Raw genomic sequence first — 17,626 nt, forward strand, 5'->3', positions numbered from 1 at the left:
AACAAACTCCTGGCTACCACAGCTCTCCCTTGGTTAACTCTCAACAGTTGCAACATAGAGGCAAAAATAATTTCTTGCTCATTTTTCCCCCCATTTATTTTGATTTCAGGTAGCTTTGTAATTGTTTTTGCGAAAATCACAAGCTGTAATAGAGGATGTCGGTCTCTTTGAGACACCATTTCACAGGTTTTAAAAAGATCACTTAAAATTTGTAAATACATGTATCTGTGCAACAGTACAGATACAACATGGGACTTGATGCCTACAAACTTTGTTTGTATGATTCATCTCTGATTAACTGAGTAGTACCATTAAGAGTGGTAAGCCTAATATCTGCAAGGATTACTTACACATCTGCACGTGGACTTGTGTTGTGGTTCGGGTTTTTTACGCAGCTTTATGTTTTATTCTAGGATCTTCTGGGGAAAGATATTTTAGAATTCTGCCATCCTGAAGATCAAAGCCATTTGAGAGAAAGTTTCCAACAGGTGCTGGATCCTGCTCCTTTTCTTCCACAATTTATTTATTATTTTGTTCAGAAAAGCAGCTTGTATTTACATTTCAAGGTGGTTTTTCTGTTATGAAGGAGAAGGAGTGGCAAGATATGAAAGCATTTGTTGATTAATTAGTAATCAGTTAATCAGCATGTGCTGGCTGTATTTTCAGAAGTAAGTCACCTAGTTACACATTTTGTTTTCTTTTCTCAAAAGATTACATGAGTGTTCACTGGACAGAGCTCTTTTGGAGATGCCTGTATAGATCCCACTATGTTAAGTGATAACCAAAAGTATTTACCATTAGAGATGGGCTGTTGATTTGAAAGTATTTATCACTCCTCTGTAATGCTGCATCATTTGTGACCTAAATTCTCTGTTAGCATAGTTATGTCATGCTTCGCATACTTCGATGGAGTTATACCAGTTTTTACTCTGTAACAGGACTTCCAGAGAATTTGGCCTTTTTCCCTATTAGGATCTGAAATGCAGAGAGAAGTAGCAAAAGAAATGCAACATATGGGAAGAATTACCGATTTAGATTCATTTTTACAGTTAAGCCACGTTTACATAAGCTATATCAAAGGCATTTATTCCACTGCAGAGCTTATTGATTCAGATTGGTCTGGGACATACAGTAGGAGTGCTTTCCCCAAGCTTTATGCTTGTTGCTGGTCTTTTCAGCGACTTCCCTGCTGCACGAGAAAGCGTGGCATAGTATGTTCAACCAATTACTGAGCTTCAGTTGATCGAGCGGTTCCAGATTTTCTGACAACACCCTGTAGCTCAACCAAGTTTTGTTGATCTGTCTTGCTTTGGATGCTGAGAGTATTTTCGCCTGTGAAATGTGGCTAAGAAGTGAATTCTAAAATAACCCGTATAGCTTATCATGCAAAAACAGAGCTTGAGAAGCTTCTCTGGGGAGAACAACTAAATGCTGTACTGTGTCCGCAGAATAGATTGTGAAACTGAAGTTATGGTCTACTACAGAAATGTCCGAGATATTATAAGACATCAGTACTCCTGAGCTATTTCTCACCATCCCTTCCTTCAGGCGGAGACTCCCAGCCCCACCACTGAGGTAGCAGAAAAGGCTGTGTGAGCACTCTGCTTCCACTTCAGTGTCCCTTGAAAGGACTGAGTTCCAACAGCAGCTAAAGGCTTTTTAGATTCAAGATGCTGATTCACAGGCAGGAGCCTGTGTTAGAGTTAGGTGCCTGAAACAGTTAGGTGCCTACACCCAGTCCTCTTCTCTGCCCCACCCTGGGTGGATGGAGCAGCTGAACCTACCTTGATGGGCAGCTGTCACCAGGAGCCAGGTCCTACTCCCCCTCTTCTCTCCTCCGTGACCTCCTCCCCACCCTTCCGACTGTCCTGGTGCTAGCACAGATGGGCTTGCCATGTAGGCTAGCTAAGGGACTAATTGCTTTTGCAAGGGGCTAACTTTCAGCTGGTTCAGCTCCCTGAACTTGTGCCTGATCACATCAGTGGGACAAGAAGAGCAGCCAGAGCGAGTCTGCTGTTTTTCACTAATGCCCAGATGATTGATCCTACTAATTTGTCCAAGAGACAATGACAGAGAGCTGCTGGATAATAACACATCAAACATCCCTCTCTGAAGTGATTGCCTGGGGCTCAGAAGGGCTGACTAACTAACATACAAGTTAATGACTTGGTCCTCGCTGTGTTCGCTGAGAGTGAGATCAGGCTGTGGGAGGCTGCCAGTGTATCCCTGAACTCAGCTGCTGGGGACCAAACTGTCACCACTCACTGTGAGGCATGTGCTTAAATGATTTGCTGGATCAGGGACCTACATGATTTGCTTAAGGTCATACAAAAAGACAGCAGGAGAAAAATGCAGATCCCGTTCACTCAACCTGTGTCCAACCTATGAAAATATTGTGCTGTTTCTTTAGTAGGCAATTCTTTTTTCAGTATATTTTTGTTCAGTACAGTAGCAGTGTGATTTGGGCTGTTATTTCAACTATGCAATAAAAGACTGAAGTAAACAGTTAAGCTATGCACCAGGTGGTTTTTATTTCCAAAGAATGTAAGAAGGTGAAGGTTAAACAGCAGCTTTAAAATCTTGTGCTATCTTGTTTGTGTGCACTGGTTTAAGACCGTTATTATATTAAGACCAATTATAACAGAATTGATGTTTGCTTAATTCAGACTTCAGGATGATAGATCACTGCAGTTTGTTTTATTATTGTTAGTTTGGCCTTAGAAATCTCTTCGTTAAAAGGTAACTGATTTCCAATAAACTTTTTTTTTTCTAAAACCCCCAGAAAACTTGACATTTCTAATTTGCTGACAGTGTCAGAACCAGGTTGGTGCATAACAGAGGAGGGAGGGAGGGTTTTGCAGTTTTTGGTCAACTGCCAGTATCCATCTCAAAGCTTTTACTTCCTTGGGAAGATAAATTCATTCATCAGGGTGGGAAAATCAGGCCAGAATAAGATAGTCTCAAAGCCAAGATCAACAAATAGAATTTACTATCAAAGGATCCAGAATAAAGCTATTGGATATCCAGTAAGATGCTATTCAGATTGGACACTTTTACACAGGCAGTGATTTTTACCCTGGGTGTGGATGTAGAAAATTGCCGATAAAAATGTCACTCACCAAACTCAAACTACAAAAGCATTTAGAAAAAAAAAAACCCACAACAAAAAACCACCAGCCCAAAAGTATTATTTTGAACATCCCTGGGCATCACTAAAGCTTTTTGTGTCTTGTGTTTGCATTCGTTCCATTTAATCCTATATCCAGTTGATCAGTTTGAAATGCAAACCTTGGAAAAAACAGGATTGGAGCATTTTTCTTAATCCAGTTGCTTGTCAGTAAAGACAGGGTAAATACTGGGTGTTCTACTTCTAGAGAATACAAGCTGCAGATAGCTAATAAAAAATAAATTCCAGTGGATAAGGATTAAGAGTCCACAAAGAGATGTGGCATTTATTTGCAATAGACCTTCCCTTTCCTTCCCTGAGGCACCCCTGAGATAGTTTGGTGGAAAAGCAATAAAAAATAAACACAGCTAGCCCAGCTAAGTGCCAGCTGAATGACTTGAAACCATGTAAGTTTTCTTCTGACTGAAACCAAGATTGTCGGATAACACATAAAATGCAGTTACAGTACCAGTGAGCAAGTATTGTTTTGAATGTACTTCTTTAACTGGTTGCTTCTTAGTTCTAACTTGGTGCCCAGCTGTTGACTTTGACAAAACTTCAGGTGCCAAAACCAGAATTTGAACTGAGCGTTGCCAGACATCTGAATTCTTAGCTATAAACAAATAGGCTGTCCAAGCAAAGAATTTGCACTCTTTTTTTTTTTTTAATACTATTAAAATGGACAGGGGCGTATTGGTGTCCTCTCCATTCAAACACTGGCTCACTCTTTCTTCTTTTGAAAGCCAGAAGCAAGCATTTCTTGTTAGTACTGTGCCGTCCCTGGGAGTCTTATGATGCATGTGGGGGGAAAAAAACCAACAACAACCATGTATGGTTTCTAAAAAAACCAAACCCAACATCGTGTTTAAGTGTTATCCTGTATTTTGATCTGATGGGTGATTTGATATATCAAGTATGTGAATTGTATAGCTAGGTATCCAAGCAGAAGAGCAGATAAGTCAACCTCAGAATGTTTTTTTCCTGTGGAATTTTTTTTCAGCTGCAATATTTGATTCATAGTTTACATACAAACTTCTAAAAGATCTTCCATTTATTTTCTGTCATTCTCTGTAAGCATTGCACATTAAAACCTTCTTAAAGCTTCCCTGTTGGGATAACAGCACAATCTGTTGGTTTTCCTGAATCTGTGTTCTTCTTACAGCAGGCTGGAAAATGGCATTTTATACAAAAAAGCGTGAGGGTTTCATTCTGAAGGAAACAACTACAGACATGAATCATATTTTCCTTATTCTCTCCAAATTAAGTATCTCCCTTCTGTGTCCATAGCTTTCTGTAATTCAAGTTTAACACATACCAGTTACTGCTGTTTACTATTCATTTACACAGCAGGTAGAAATTTCCTTGTATTCACCTTTCCAAATGGTTTTGCAGGTTGTGAAACTGAAGGGTCAAGTCCTGTCTGTGATGTATCGTTTTCGCACCAAAAACCGGGAATGGATGCTGATCAGAACCAGCAGCTTCACATTTCAGAATCCTTATTCCGATGAGATTGAATACATCATCTGCACCAACACTAATGTAAAGTATGTACCTTTCCAGGTGCTTGTTTACATGGTTTTGAAAGAATTTAAGCATTGCTTTTTGCTGTAAAGCAAATTCCATTTCTTTTGGTAGCCTGTTTCTAGCTACGTTTGTTTCTCTGTAACAGTACAGTCTGTAACAGGGTTTTTCCTGCATCATGAGATCTCGCAGCGTAGCTGTTTCTTTGTGTTATTATCCTGTGGTGCTTCCAGGGCCTGGCTGCACTGGGGTTGAAACATCGCTTATCTGTTACATCATTAGACAGGCCCATTGATCTCAGTCCAGGCTGCCTTAAACTAGCACAGAGCTTCCAGCAGCAGACCAGCTGTCCCGATATTGGAGGAAGGTTAGCCTGACTCCTAAGCCAAAGAGAAAATAGCTTGTCTGTGTTCATTGCGATCATACCAGTCCTGGGCATCTTCTCCTTGAGCTGTGTCTACTCTTACATCCTATGAAAGCTGACAAAATTATTTCCTAGTAGGCTTGAGTGGGAAGGGTTCCTTCAGTTAAGGAACTCGGTCCTTAAGGAACTGAGTCCTTATCTCAGTTAAAAGCTGGTGGAATATCCCCAAGTATGGGGACAGATCCAGCCCCTTAGCTTAAGAGGGAAATTAAATCATCCTGTCTGCATTAATATTTTCAAAAATCTATTACTGGACCTCTTAGGAGGAGGTCGATGTAGGAGTATAGCGGAGGTTCATCACTGTGTAACTGAGCAGAGATGCTCTTGGAGCCTCCTGAGTTACGAGCCAGTAACTGCAGAAGCTAATCTGGCCTTGATAAAGACATTGCTTTATAGCATGGGGTTTTTTTAATAAATATTTCTTCTTTCCAATATAAACTTAATCTGTTTCTAAAGCAAAATCTGCTTCTGGTCTGACCAAAGATTTTTTGCCAGGTTTTTAGCTCAGAAGAAATTATTGATTTTAAGACCTCAACCTGTGGGACTGTATAATGGAAATGCTGAGCGAGCAGTCTACTAGTGGAGATGCATGCTGAGAGCTCCCCTTGCAAAACCAAACCCCTGGGGCTTTGGCATTTGAAGTTAGAAAGCTATCAAGTGTCTCTGGGTGTTCCTCAACTTGCTCCTTTGGACATGACACATACCTGGACTAGAAGGGCTGTGCCTTCACTCACTTGAAACCCATCATCACAATTGTTTTGCTCGTTTTTTTCTGCATACCCAAAAAGTCAGGCTTAAACAAATAAATAGTTAAGGTCCTCGAAAACAAGTCAATGTGTCTTGAAATCAGACAGCTGAATATCTCCCTGTCTGCACCGTGCATCAAAATAGATATTTCCACATTTCTGCTATCCCATATTTCTCTTCCAAATAATTTGTATGCAAAAACAGGCCTGCAAAATAAAAAGTGACTTCTGAAATCTGTCCAGGCTGGCTTAATTATGCTTTGTTCCCAAGAGTCCACTGATCACAAAGTGGGGCTGTAAACTTATGTTGTGTTGACTCTGGGAATGTTTTTTTTCTGAGCTTCCACTATACTGTTCAGCTTGGCATCACAGCACTTACTGCGATTAATAGGACTGTGCCAGCTTCTGGCTCTTGTTATATCTCTCTTGCTAGGTTTGAATAACAACCCAGAGATGTTGACCTAATATGGAAGCTGCCTGCTGCTACTTTGACAGAGGATGTTCCCTCTTCCCTGACATGTTGAAAATGTTCTAGTCTTATGGCAAGATACAGCCCATTATATGTCTGCTTTTGAATAGTAGAAAGAATGCATTATTCAAACTGTTTTCTGGTTTTCCCTCTGTTCCTTCCCACTTCTCAGACCGATTTCCAAAGAGGACTTACTGTAATGTGCTGCTGTTCCTGGATATTTTTTTTGTTAGTTTTGTTTTGCTGCTTTTTTTCCACATTTTGGGGTCATGTTTTGACTTCTGATTTCCTAGATGCCTTGGGGAGTTGTACGTCATTGTAACTGTTGATTTCCGCCTTCTCATTAAGCTCCTGCTGGGAATGGTTGGTTGGCACTGATCCCAGTGTGCGTGAGCATCTATACGTGTCGGTGGAAGGATCATATGCTCAGGGTCCAGCAAAGTGCTTCACATGGAGACCAGGCAGGGGTGCCTGCCACTGTGCAGTCGTAATGAGTTCTGCACAGGGACAAATTTGGATTGTCCATCGCTGTGATAACCTAGTCAGCTCCATATAATACAGGTTTGAGGCAGTTAAAGTTCAGCATGAAAGTGTAAAGACAATGTACCCGAAAGATCTAGGTTTAAATCAGTTTTTAACGTAGGATAGTTTGAAGCCGCAGCACATATGTCTCTGTGTCTGTTAACAGAACAGCTTTTGCCTTGGCCAGTGAACAGCGTAACAGCAAATTCCCAAAAGGCTGTAGAGGGCAGTGGTGGTTCCAGTTGTGGAGGGATTAATTGATTATTTTTTTTTTGGTGGTGGTGGTGGTTTGTTTTGTTTGGTTTGTTTCTCTTTTTCTTTTTTTATAAAGATACTCCTTTGGAGCTTCAAACAGTCAACTTCCCAAACTTCTGATGCGGAAAGATAATGAAACATTAGGTTCAAATGTTCACTTAGTTCCTTGCAAAAAAAAGAAAAGAAAACTTCTCTCGGTTTCTCTTGGGTGTAGTCATCCAAGAGAAACTTCCTGGAGAAATGAAGCATTTAACGTTTAGCATTTGTGCTGTGTTCGGCTGAAAAGAAGAGTCCCCCATTTGACCGCATTTTCCTGTGTAGTTGGGACTGTTTGATTTCCAAAAGAAGAAATAATAATTGTGATCATCGTTTATTTAACATACGGATAGAGCAGCGTTTGAATAAAATAATCCATCATGGTGACAGATAAAAATATATAAAAGTCATTATATGTGTATATATAGACAGAAGAAAGATGTTTTTGTGACCTTTATGGAAATTCTGGTGTATCGTGTTTGTAAGCCCCCAAGTCCTGTGTTGCACTGCGTGCATTTATGAATCCTGCAGTTGTCCTGCGCCCCAAGACTTTGTCTTAGAGTGAGCTGGCACAGGTCAGTGCTGGAGGCAGCCTGCTGGATGAATCAGCCTGTGCTTGTGGGAGAGATGCTTTCTGTTTCAGATTGTCGTGGGCCAAAATACTGAAGAGATCAACTATTCTGATAGAATTCCAGTCTATGGTAGCGCTGCTAGAGACCTACTTTCTCGTGATCTCTGTGCCATCAGCAGGCTATTTGATCCCTCAAGGCCAGTGTTAGACAGACCCTTGGTGAACTGAAGCTGTAGGCTAAAAGAGGGAGATTTTGAGAGTTTCTGAAAGAGGATTTTACAATGGCAGCCCCAAAGCTTTTATTACTCCCTTTTTGTCCACACTAGACAGGGGAAGCACATGTACCTGTATTACATAAAAACAGCTTGGTAGGGATACAGTAGCATTGGTCCTCTCCCACCATAGAGACTTAATTTTAAAATTCAAATCCTTTTTTGGTTACTCTGATGCCTGGAAAAGGAACAGGTGACTTCAGTGTTCATAGAGATTAATTTGGCTGAAATCCTCCCCATTGTCAAAGCAGCTTTCACAGAATCTTCCCTTTTTCTCCAAATACATGTACTGAACTAAATTTGAATTAACTATCAAAACCTTCAGATGCGCTGAACCATTCCTTGTTCGAGCCAAGGGCTTTCCCACGCCGAACCCGTGGGTGAGCCAGGAGTTCCTGCAGTACAGGCAGAGTCCTCTGCTGGCCCAGACGATACCTTCCTTGCCATGTCGGGTATCCTGTAGAGCCAGGAAATGTCTCTTTCATTTATTCCTTGAAGCTGTGAAACTGAAATTGAAACCAATTTTTTGGTTTTGGTTTTGGAGTTTGTATTTTGGTTTCAAAGTCAGAAGTCGGTTTGAGTTTTGCCCAGACTGATAATCAACGCTCGTCCTGTATAATTTTTACAAAAACTGTCTAGCAGTTGGGTGATGGAAGGGACCTGCATGTATTAACTGGTCAGTCAAAAGGGCTGGTTAGTTGGCAGGGACTGAAGCAACCACGACAGCAGCATGCAGCTCTCCCTGGTCGGCTGGTCCATGAGCTGGTCCGTGAGTTTCTGTCAGGTTTCAAGCATCATTTGAACTATTTATACAGTGGCAGCAAACAACAGCAGAAGACGCTCACCTGGCTTTGTATTTCAATTTAATTAAGTGCAGCATAGCTTGTACAGACTGCAGCGAAAATACACCAAAGTATTTGGGTTTTATAGGAAATGGATTGGGGAGGTTGTCCCCAAAGTTCAGTGCTGTTAACACGATTGGTATTTATATTGTACTGCAGCTTAATGAGTATTGGAGATGAAATGTAGAGAAGGGCGAAGGAGCACTAAGTTAGAGAAGTGCCTACAAAACAAATAACTTGTTAAGTATGCTGTTTTGTTTGGCTCATTTGTATGTATATGGCTGAATCAAGAAAACATACTTTATACGGAACAGAGGAGACCTAATGTGCTGTTTATTGACACACGCACCAAGTCATTGGTAATAAAAACAAATGGAACAGTATAATTAGCTTTCACGTTAACAACAGGATTTAATGAGTGTTTATTGTCCACAGAGTGGTATTTAGAAAAACTTCCCCATAGATTTGACATAATTAAATTACCTCCCATGGTTCTGTTGGAAAAGATGCATTTTATGCTTGTGAACAAAGAATTTCTTTGCATTCCAGAGGTAATTTTTAGGAATTTTGTGTTGGCTAAAATAATATGGAAAATCCATGGCTCTGGTGACCTGGAGGACTGACCTTTTTTGCATGTTACTCAGGACAGAAGTGATTCGTGTATTAGGTGTTCTTACACCACGAGGCTAGCAGGAGGCTTTTGGCCTTCTACTCCAACCTTTGTTGCAGGTCACAGGTTTTTGGCCAGTTTGCCGTGGAGCCTAGTAACTGGTGTCTGAAAAAAGTGTCTTCTAGAAAAGCATCAAGGGATGGAAAAATCTGTTACTTACTTCAGTAGTTCTTTTGAGTGGTCCCTCACATTCCCACCACTTTGTGCCTAACTTGTTCATTTGACTGTCTGCAAGTTTGTCTCTCAGTCCCTTGACATTTGAATCTATCTAGTTCAAAATTTGAAAGATTTGGATAAAAATCTAAAATGCAAGCCGGTGGCCAAAAATGTATGCTAATTTTCCAGAGTTTCAAATCCACAATCTTGCTATTTTGCAAAATCTCCTCTATTACTGCCTGTCACATTATAGTGTCTCTCTGGGGGAAAACCCTTGCGGTGTGTAATCCCTGTCTGTTAGGTGATTTTTTCCTTCAGAAGCAGGCCAGAAGCATGCAGAAACTGTGACCACTGTCAAGTATCATTTGCAAGTATCAAGCTTACTTTCTTGTTAGTCCAGGGCCAATCTTATCCTAATCTCTAAGTTTTAGCACAATCTGGGGGGATTTACATCTTCTCGGCTAGCTGAGCAAAGAGCCCCACCGAGATAGCACGCTACCTGTGCATCTTCAGGCTAGAAGCAGTTTTCCTAACTGTGACCAAAGGACAGAAAGCAACTGTTAATGGAAGGTGCAAAACATTTAGGTAATTTTGCTGCTGCTGAGGGGTTTTGTCATTACGCAGGCAGTTTTCCTTGCGGTGCTGCAATGCCAGCAAGCTCCCAGCTTCACCCTAGAGACTGGTTCAGTGCTCTTCGTGGTGTTGGCCCATGCCAGAGCAAGGAACTCTCTATTTTCCATGGCAATGATGCTTCTTCAGACAAGGGTCACGGTGGAGCCTTTCCTTTTCACAGGGAAGTCCCAAGTTGTTGCGCCTGCCTGTCCGGGCTGCAAGCTGCTTTCAAGACAAAGCTGTGAAGCGAAGGTGATGCTGTGGCGATGCTGTTCGGGGCTGTTGCTTGATCAGGCTTCAGGCTGGGCACAACTCAAACCCAGCGCTGTGCTGCTAAGATCATGTGGCTCTCGCGCTCTGCCATCCCAGCTCAGCAATGGGACAAAGCTGGGTCTGTCTGTCTGCAAAGTCACACAAACCTGTGCTCAGACAGGTGGGGTTCCTAATGACCCGACGTGGGGGTGGTGTGAGTCCAAACAAGAAACTGTAAGTTCACATTTTAATGGTAAAATTCTGGTCTTAATGCATCAGTAGCACTCCTGCCTTTCATTTATTTCTGATTTATTTCGGTTTATTTCTGATAAACTGTACTGCACAGCGGCTTTTTGTGTAGAAATTGTTAACACTAACTTCAAAATTTCTGCTAGCAATAATAAATATAACTGTCTCTGGGTTTGTTTTTTTTTTTTTAATCTTTGAATTTGTGTTCTTTCAGAATTAAAAAAAAAAAAAGCAAGTGAAGAAATGGATCCAGAAGAACACTGTGCTAGATGTATTACAACTATGTAAAAAAATCTGTAAATTTTTATACATAGGCAATATTTACCTATGTAAAACATGAATATACCTTACTTACCACCACTTGCAAGTTGTCCCTACAGGTCACCTATCAGTTAATTCTCATGACTTCCAATGATTTTATCTGTTCATACTGGCTAATTGTTTTAGTTAAGTAGCAGCACCTGACAGTAAACACAAATCAAGTGCATTTCAAGAATTTGCAGAGTTTTCAACAGTAAAGTTCTTCATTCTAGTATATGGCCCCAGCGTTTATTTGGTCTGGCAGTTTCTTTTGAAGTATTTTTTCATTGCTGCTGCACATTTAATTTTTCCTAAATTCATATAATTGAATTAAGGCTACTACTTCCGGTGATTTTTGTGTCATTTAAACAACAGATATTTTTTCATGTTCTCCTCATGAAAAGGAGCTTTCTGTTTTCTGTTGCATTTGTCAATGCAAACTGATTTTATATAATGTCTTGATTTTATATATTAGCACAAGCAATTTATTTCTGGACACTCATTACCTTAAAAGCTTTCAAAAGTTGAATAAGAATCTGGACCTGGGTCCTGAGGAGAATAAAGCCAAAGCATCTTACAATGAAGGATTTATATGGAGTTCTTTCTAGCTCAACAGGTCGTTCCATTTGGTCTGATGTGCTTCAGAGCTTTGATCACTTTTTCTTTTTGACAGGCATAATTCTGTGTTAATGTTACTGGATTTCCTCTTTACTTCAGTAGGATCAGTGAAAGGGGTCTGGTATATTTGTTGTTGGCATGAGGAAGAATTTTTGGTGTCTTAATTGTGAATTCTTAAATCTTTTATAAGGAGATTGTATTCCATCCTCCATTACTTGCCCATCTGCATTTCTGTGCTATTCTTCAGCAGAATTCTTCATGTGCCCTGTTACATTTCTGGGGTGCAAGCTTTCTCCATAAGGAAGCTTTAAAAACAGATGGATTTCACCAGAAAGGATCACCTGAGAGATGTTTCACTGAGTATAAAATAAGAGACCATGGCTGTTCCTTTTTGTATCTTAATTGTTTTTTGTAACAAAGTCATTTTGTCTCTTTTGCAGACAACTTCAGCAACAACAAGCAGAACTTGAAGTACATCAAAGAGATGGGCTGTCATCATATGACTTATCTCAGGTGAAATTTCTCAAGGGTTTTTGTGGTTTTGGGTTGTTGGGGTTTTTTTTGCCTCTAATCTTTGAAAACTTAAAGCAATGGCAGATTTCAGCAAAACTAAAAATACCTTATGACTGTCCCTGAATTCCTTTTCATCAAATATGATGGAGGGAGTTACCTTCCTCTGTGTATCTCAACAGGTGCCTGTTCCAAGTATACCAGCTAATGTTCATGAGGGTGGAAAGTCTGTGGAAAAGCCTGATGCTATCTTCTCCCAAGAGAGAGATCCTAGATTTGCTGAGATGTTTGCTGGAATAACTGCTTGTAAGTGAATGTCTCTGATGTTTAATTTTTAATACTGTGTTAAGCTTGGTTACATGATGTGGAACACAGCTTTGAGACAATGAAGAGAAACTACAATATGGCAGAGAAATTTCCAGGCAACATCAGTCTTCAGGACATTTCCTAGAAGTTGCCTTTAGTTGATATTTCCCCTAAAGCTGAAGAGGAGTAAATTCAAGGAGAGAAGGACAGCTTTCTTGTCACCAGAGCTACCTATTTTTGAGTCTTCATTTCACAGCAGCACCTTAAGCATTGTTTGTAATTTTAAACATACTGAACAAAACTTACTGTTTCTCAATATATATTTTCTATCTTAAACAGCAGGTGTGAGTTCATCTCACAAAATAGACATGAATTAAGAAAGGTACCATGTAGTCTTAAGATAGGCCTGCAGTTTTTTATCAAATCACCAGTTTTTGCATTGATGCTTTCAGAGGCATATGTTGCCTTGAAGTGTAACAATACACTTGTTTTCTGGTCAGTTGAGGCATCTCCAATCACATTACCTGTCAGTGAGTTCTTGCTCTTTTTCCCACAACTTTTGAACTTGTTGACAAGTTCTTATAGGGAGTGATATGAGTCTCAGAAATAGTACGCTGCTGTTCTATATTCCATGAAAATTACTGTGAGGAGGGAGTCCTTACTGAGTGCTCTCACCAAAGGATTTCCCAGCCTTGTTCTAAGAGGTAGCAGCCAACTTGTCAGTTGAACAGGCGTAGCTGATTCAAACTAGCCCCAACCAATGCTGCCTGGTGCCCTAACAGACAGAATTCATTGGGAAAACTGGCAGCTGAAGCGGTCATCTGAAATATATGTGTAGGCAACCAGGCTCATTAATTCCACTGCTTGTGGAAGAATTCGTTAATTGTTTATTGTTCTTAACTGTCCTCACTTAAAAAGAGAAGTTTTTACATTTGTTTTAAATAAATCAATGTGCAAGTGTCACGCAGTGCATGAAGGAAATGACCCACAGGGTTTGACTCCAGGGGTGTTGGGAGATGACCTCACTGCATTGGTTTCTTATGTCTGGCTTGGCCTTTTCAAATGCAGAAGGCATTGTAACTGCAGGATAGACTTGATATTCTGTCCTCCTGTTGCTAGGACTTCTCTGTTACTCCTCTTCACCCTTGTCTGTCTACTCTGACAGTGAAGTCAACAGCTGAGGCCATAAAAGGGGTCCATTAGAAGGTAGCAAGACTCCAACCCTAAACACCAGAGTATGTTTTTCCAAGCAAGAACATCTTGCTTTCTGGCTGCCTTATTGGCTCTTTTTCAGGCAGCTCTAAACTGTTTGTGGGGAGGGGTTAGGGTTAAGGGTCTAGCAAGCTGTGAGATAGCTGGGAGGTTATGTTCTTGGAAATGCCATTTCTCTTTTCATTCTTATCAATTTACAGGCTATGCTTTTTTTGGGACATTCACCCTGTCTGAATTTCTCATGGGAGCTGTGATCAAGGTCTTCTCTGAATGATAAAAAGAGATGGTTCACAGTTAGAGATGAGATATGCTGTCCAAAACCAATACTGACAAACCTGCATGCTGCCTGCAAGACATTTGCATTATGTTGATACCCGATTTCATTCTGTGCGACATTTGGTAAAAATACAGGTTTGACATAGGGAGATTGTTGCCATAATTGCATGCAGTGGCCACACATAATTAAATAAACAAAAGCAGGGAGAAAAGCCCGGCATCACCAATTCATGCAAATGCCTTGAAGCACGGGATGATGCGGTTCTTCAGAGATCTTTGTTCTCTGGGCAGAAGCACTGGTCTTGCTGGGAGAAGGGCATATCATTGATGAGTACAGTGATGGGGTTTAGAGTTAAACAGGTCTAAGGATTCAGGTAAAACACCAAAACAAAATAGGTTTTCCGTGCTGTACCAAAGGTGAGAGCAGAGATGTAGTGTATAAAGTCCTGAGTGAAGCAATGTGGGCCAGATTCAGAGCACTCAGCGTAACTCAGGAAAGAGATTTTAAAGCCAGTTTAACTGCTTGTGATTAGTTTAGCCGCTCCCTTTTTCTTGGCCCCATCCTGTGGCACAGACCCTGGTAGCTGCCATGGCAACTCTTCTCCACTTGAGGAATTCCAGTTCATTTAGGGCACTCTCAATTTTGCTGATGAGTTGTTCTCAAATATCTGAAGTACCCGCAGGATTTTGGCTCAGTTTCCTCCAACCCTGAGAGTTTGGTATCCCTGTAAAGGGTGGCCTTAGAAAATGGGACATTTTATGCAAGAATTACTGCATACTACTGCAAAAAAAGGCAAAATTATCTGTCCTTCTCAGAGATATCCCAACCCATTCTCAATTCTTTCTACTACGTACACAGCCTTCTCCAGACCTTTTCCCCACTTCTTCTTGGTTTTTTGAGTGTAAGTTTGCAGCCCAGACTCGGTGTCTGTGCTGGGCAGTACGTAGCCACTGAGGAATTTCTACAGATTTCTATATTACAGAGGAAAAGCAATGACAGCTTGTATCAGTGGCATACGTGTTCCTTCTCTGAGGTTCCTGTGAGGTGATGTGAGGTGACTTCTTTCTTTTGGAAGGCAAGCTTAGATTCTTGTTAGGAACATAACATAAGAACTTAAGTTAACAGAGAAGAGCTGGTGTGTGTTGGAGGCCCTTGGTGAGCCATACTTGCAAGGTCTCTAAAAGCTAGGGACAATGAAAAGCTATTTCTATTACTTGTGAGTTGAGTGGACCTTTTGTCCAAGAGAGCATCTTGTAAAGTGAGTGCGAATCTGAAAAGAGAAGGGGAAAATGGGAAGACTTGACTTCTAGGCTTGTCAGAGGCACATAGCAACAAATGGTTGCCAAGCCATCAACAAGTTGCAGGGTGTTTTGTGCTTGGAGGTAGTAAGGTAAGATTGAGAAAGTGAATAAAGGGTTGGGAGCAGACCTTTAAATTATTTTAAGAAAAGTAGTAGTAGTGAGGTTTCCCTGGGCTTTGGAATAATCCGGTGCCAGAAAATTAAATTAAGGAACCAAATGGCGCTGTTCACCCAATCTCGTTTCATTCAGTTAGAGATCGATCTCCAGTCGCCACATTAAGAGTAGACTATAAAAGTTAATGGCATCTCCATGTATGTGCTATTCATTACACTAGTCTGTCTTACACCCCACTGGGATGCTTGCATCCTATTTCATGGCTCCCTCAAGCCACATATAGGACAGCAAAATCCATAAGGACCAGCGCTTTGCCTTGCCACAGCTCAGGTGTGCGAGTCTTGCAGACACTGAGCTGCAAAGAGCCTCCAGCCGCCTGTATGGCTGCAGTACAGGCAGGGCTGCAGGATCACCCAGATCACCCTGAGATCTGCAGGCACGCCACCAGGAGAGTCGGGTACTCCTCTCCAGCTGTCCTGGAGGGATGCCGACTTGTCAGCTGGTTAGGAGAGGGGCTCTTTGACACTGTTCCTTGGGGCATTTAACCCAGAGAGGTGTGGGCCCTGAGCTCGTACCTCAGTGTGACCAGGCTGTGATAACAGTGGCAGCCCTGGAGGGCTTCTCCTGGTGCCAGAAACATACCCTCACCCGAGCCCACCTCGAGGCAGCCACAGAAGTGCTTGTGCATCTTCAGTCAAGGCTTGTTTCATGTGGCATTCCTCCATTCCACTGGGCAGACTCTCCCGTCTTTCTTCCAGGAAACCTGTGTTCCCCTTCCCAGCCTGCAGCTGGGACCCACACCCCCATTGCTCCCCACCTCAGCCAGAGCCGTTCCCTGTCTCACATTCCCACTCCTGCCTGCGTGATCAGGAGCAGCTTCCAGTGGGCACAGAGAGGGTCTGGGCTGTGTGGCCAGAGGGCACGTACTAGCGTTATGTTCCATGCAAACAATAGCATTAATGAGGTACATCCTGCGAAGAGGGTATGGAGTAGACAGAAACCAGCTGTGCCTCTCATTTCATACTGAATTGTCATATAGCCCTTTTGTGTCGTTCTTAATGTGTTCCACAGGGCTTCTTCATAAAGCTTTAAGGAGGAAAGAAAAATCCCTGCTGCATATATACATTGCAATTCTCGTTAAATAATTTTGCCTTCATTTTCTCATCCCTTAAACTTTTTCTTTTTCTGTGATCTGTTTTTCTTTTGTAGCAGATAAAAAAATGATGGCCTCGGCATCCACAGCAGGAAACCAGCAACTTTACTCACAGGGAAGCCCATTTCCGCCAGGACATTCGGGAAAGACTTTCAGGTACTGTAGTCCAAACCTGAACGTATCGGTTTCTGTGTGAGAGTGGGGAACTGTTCCCCTTCGATCTGGTGGAAGCAAAACCAACGTAAGGTGCGAGGGCTTTCTTTACGTGAATGAACTTTGCTTTGTGTACATACACTTCACTCCTGTGTCATGTCTCGACACTTAGGCTAGGCTTATAAGCTGAGATGATTTGGATATCTCTGTTAAAAGTGGTGCCTGGTAAGTAAATACTTGTTGCTGTGATAATGTAATTGGAAAAAAGCTAAGAAGCAGCAACAAATCATGAAGGGAAGTGAATCCAAGAGGTGATGAGGCAGGCTTAGAGATCTGAGGAACATTCAGCCAAGCTAGGAAGGTGCTGCCTTGAAGGGTAGCAGTGTGGACACCTTATTAAAGGGAAAAAAGGGATGCTTCATCCATAGCCCCTGGTGAGGGCTGGGACATGGGCATGAATAGCTTTCTAAGGCAGCTATCAAACACACATAAGGTGGTGGCCTGGCATTTTCCGAGGCATTTTTGAGTTATTCAAGGTGCCAGTCATTGCCTACCAGCTGGCAATGCAGGTTTGGCTAATCTGAAGTTTAGGACTTTGCCTTTATTTCCAGTGACCTTTTGAAAGTGTGGTAACAGTGATTGTATTTACGTTATTGCCTTTCATATCACTGTTCTGGGACTGTCATACAGGAGTTTCATTCTCCTGTTTTAGTCCAACCAAAGTTGTGAAAGTGAAGGAAAAACCATTCAGAGGCTGTCAGTTCCAGGAATTAGAAAACATCTGCAAACTATAATGTTATTTAAACCGATGTGTTCTTAAAGTTATAATTGCTGATAATCTCAGTAGGGAGAAATAAAATCCCTGTGCGTGTGTTTTGTCAAATTAAAAGCAAGAATAACTTGGGGGGAATATGACGGT

At 41.5% G+C, this 17,626-nt stretch overlaps 1 protein-coding gene across 1 annotated transcript in view; it reads left to right on the plus strand.

Moving 5' to 3' along the window:
• ARNT2 (aryl hydrocarbon receptor nuclear translocator 2) overlaps positions 1-17,626 on the plus strand; it is a 107,442-nt gene that overhangs the window by 75,400 nt on the left and 14,416 nt on the right. The window contains 5 exon segments of the mRNA XM_037394360.1: positions 414-488; positions 4,559-4,710; positions 12,122-12,194; positions 12,374-12,497; positions 16,611-16,710. Of these exon segments, the coding sequence (XP_037250257.1) occupies positions 414-488; positions 4,559-4,710; positions 12,122-12,194; positions 12,374-12,497; positions 16,611-16,710 (524 nt within the window).

This window comes from Falco rusticolus, chromosome 7 (assembly GCF_015220075.1).
Source record: "Falco rusticolus isolate bFalRus1 chromosome 7, bFalRus1.pri, whole genome shotgun sequence".
NCBI lineage: Eukaryota > Metazoa > Chordata > Aves > Falconiformes > Falconidae > Falco > Falco rusticolus.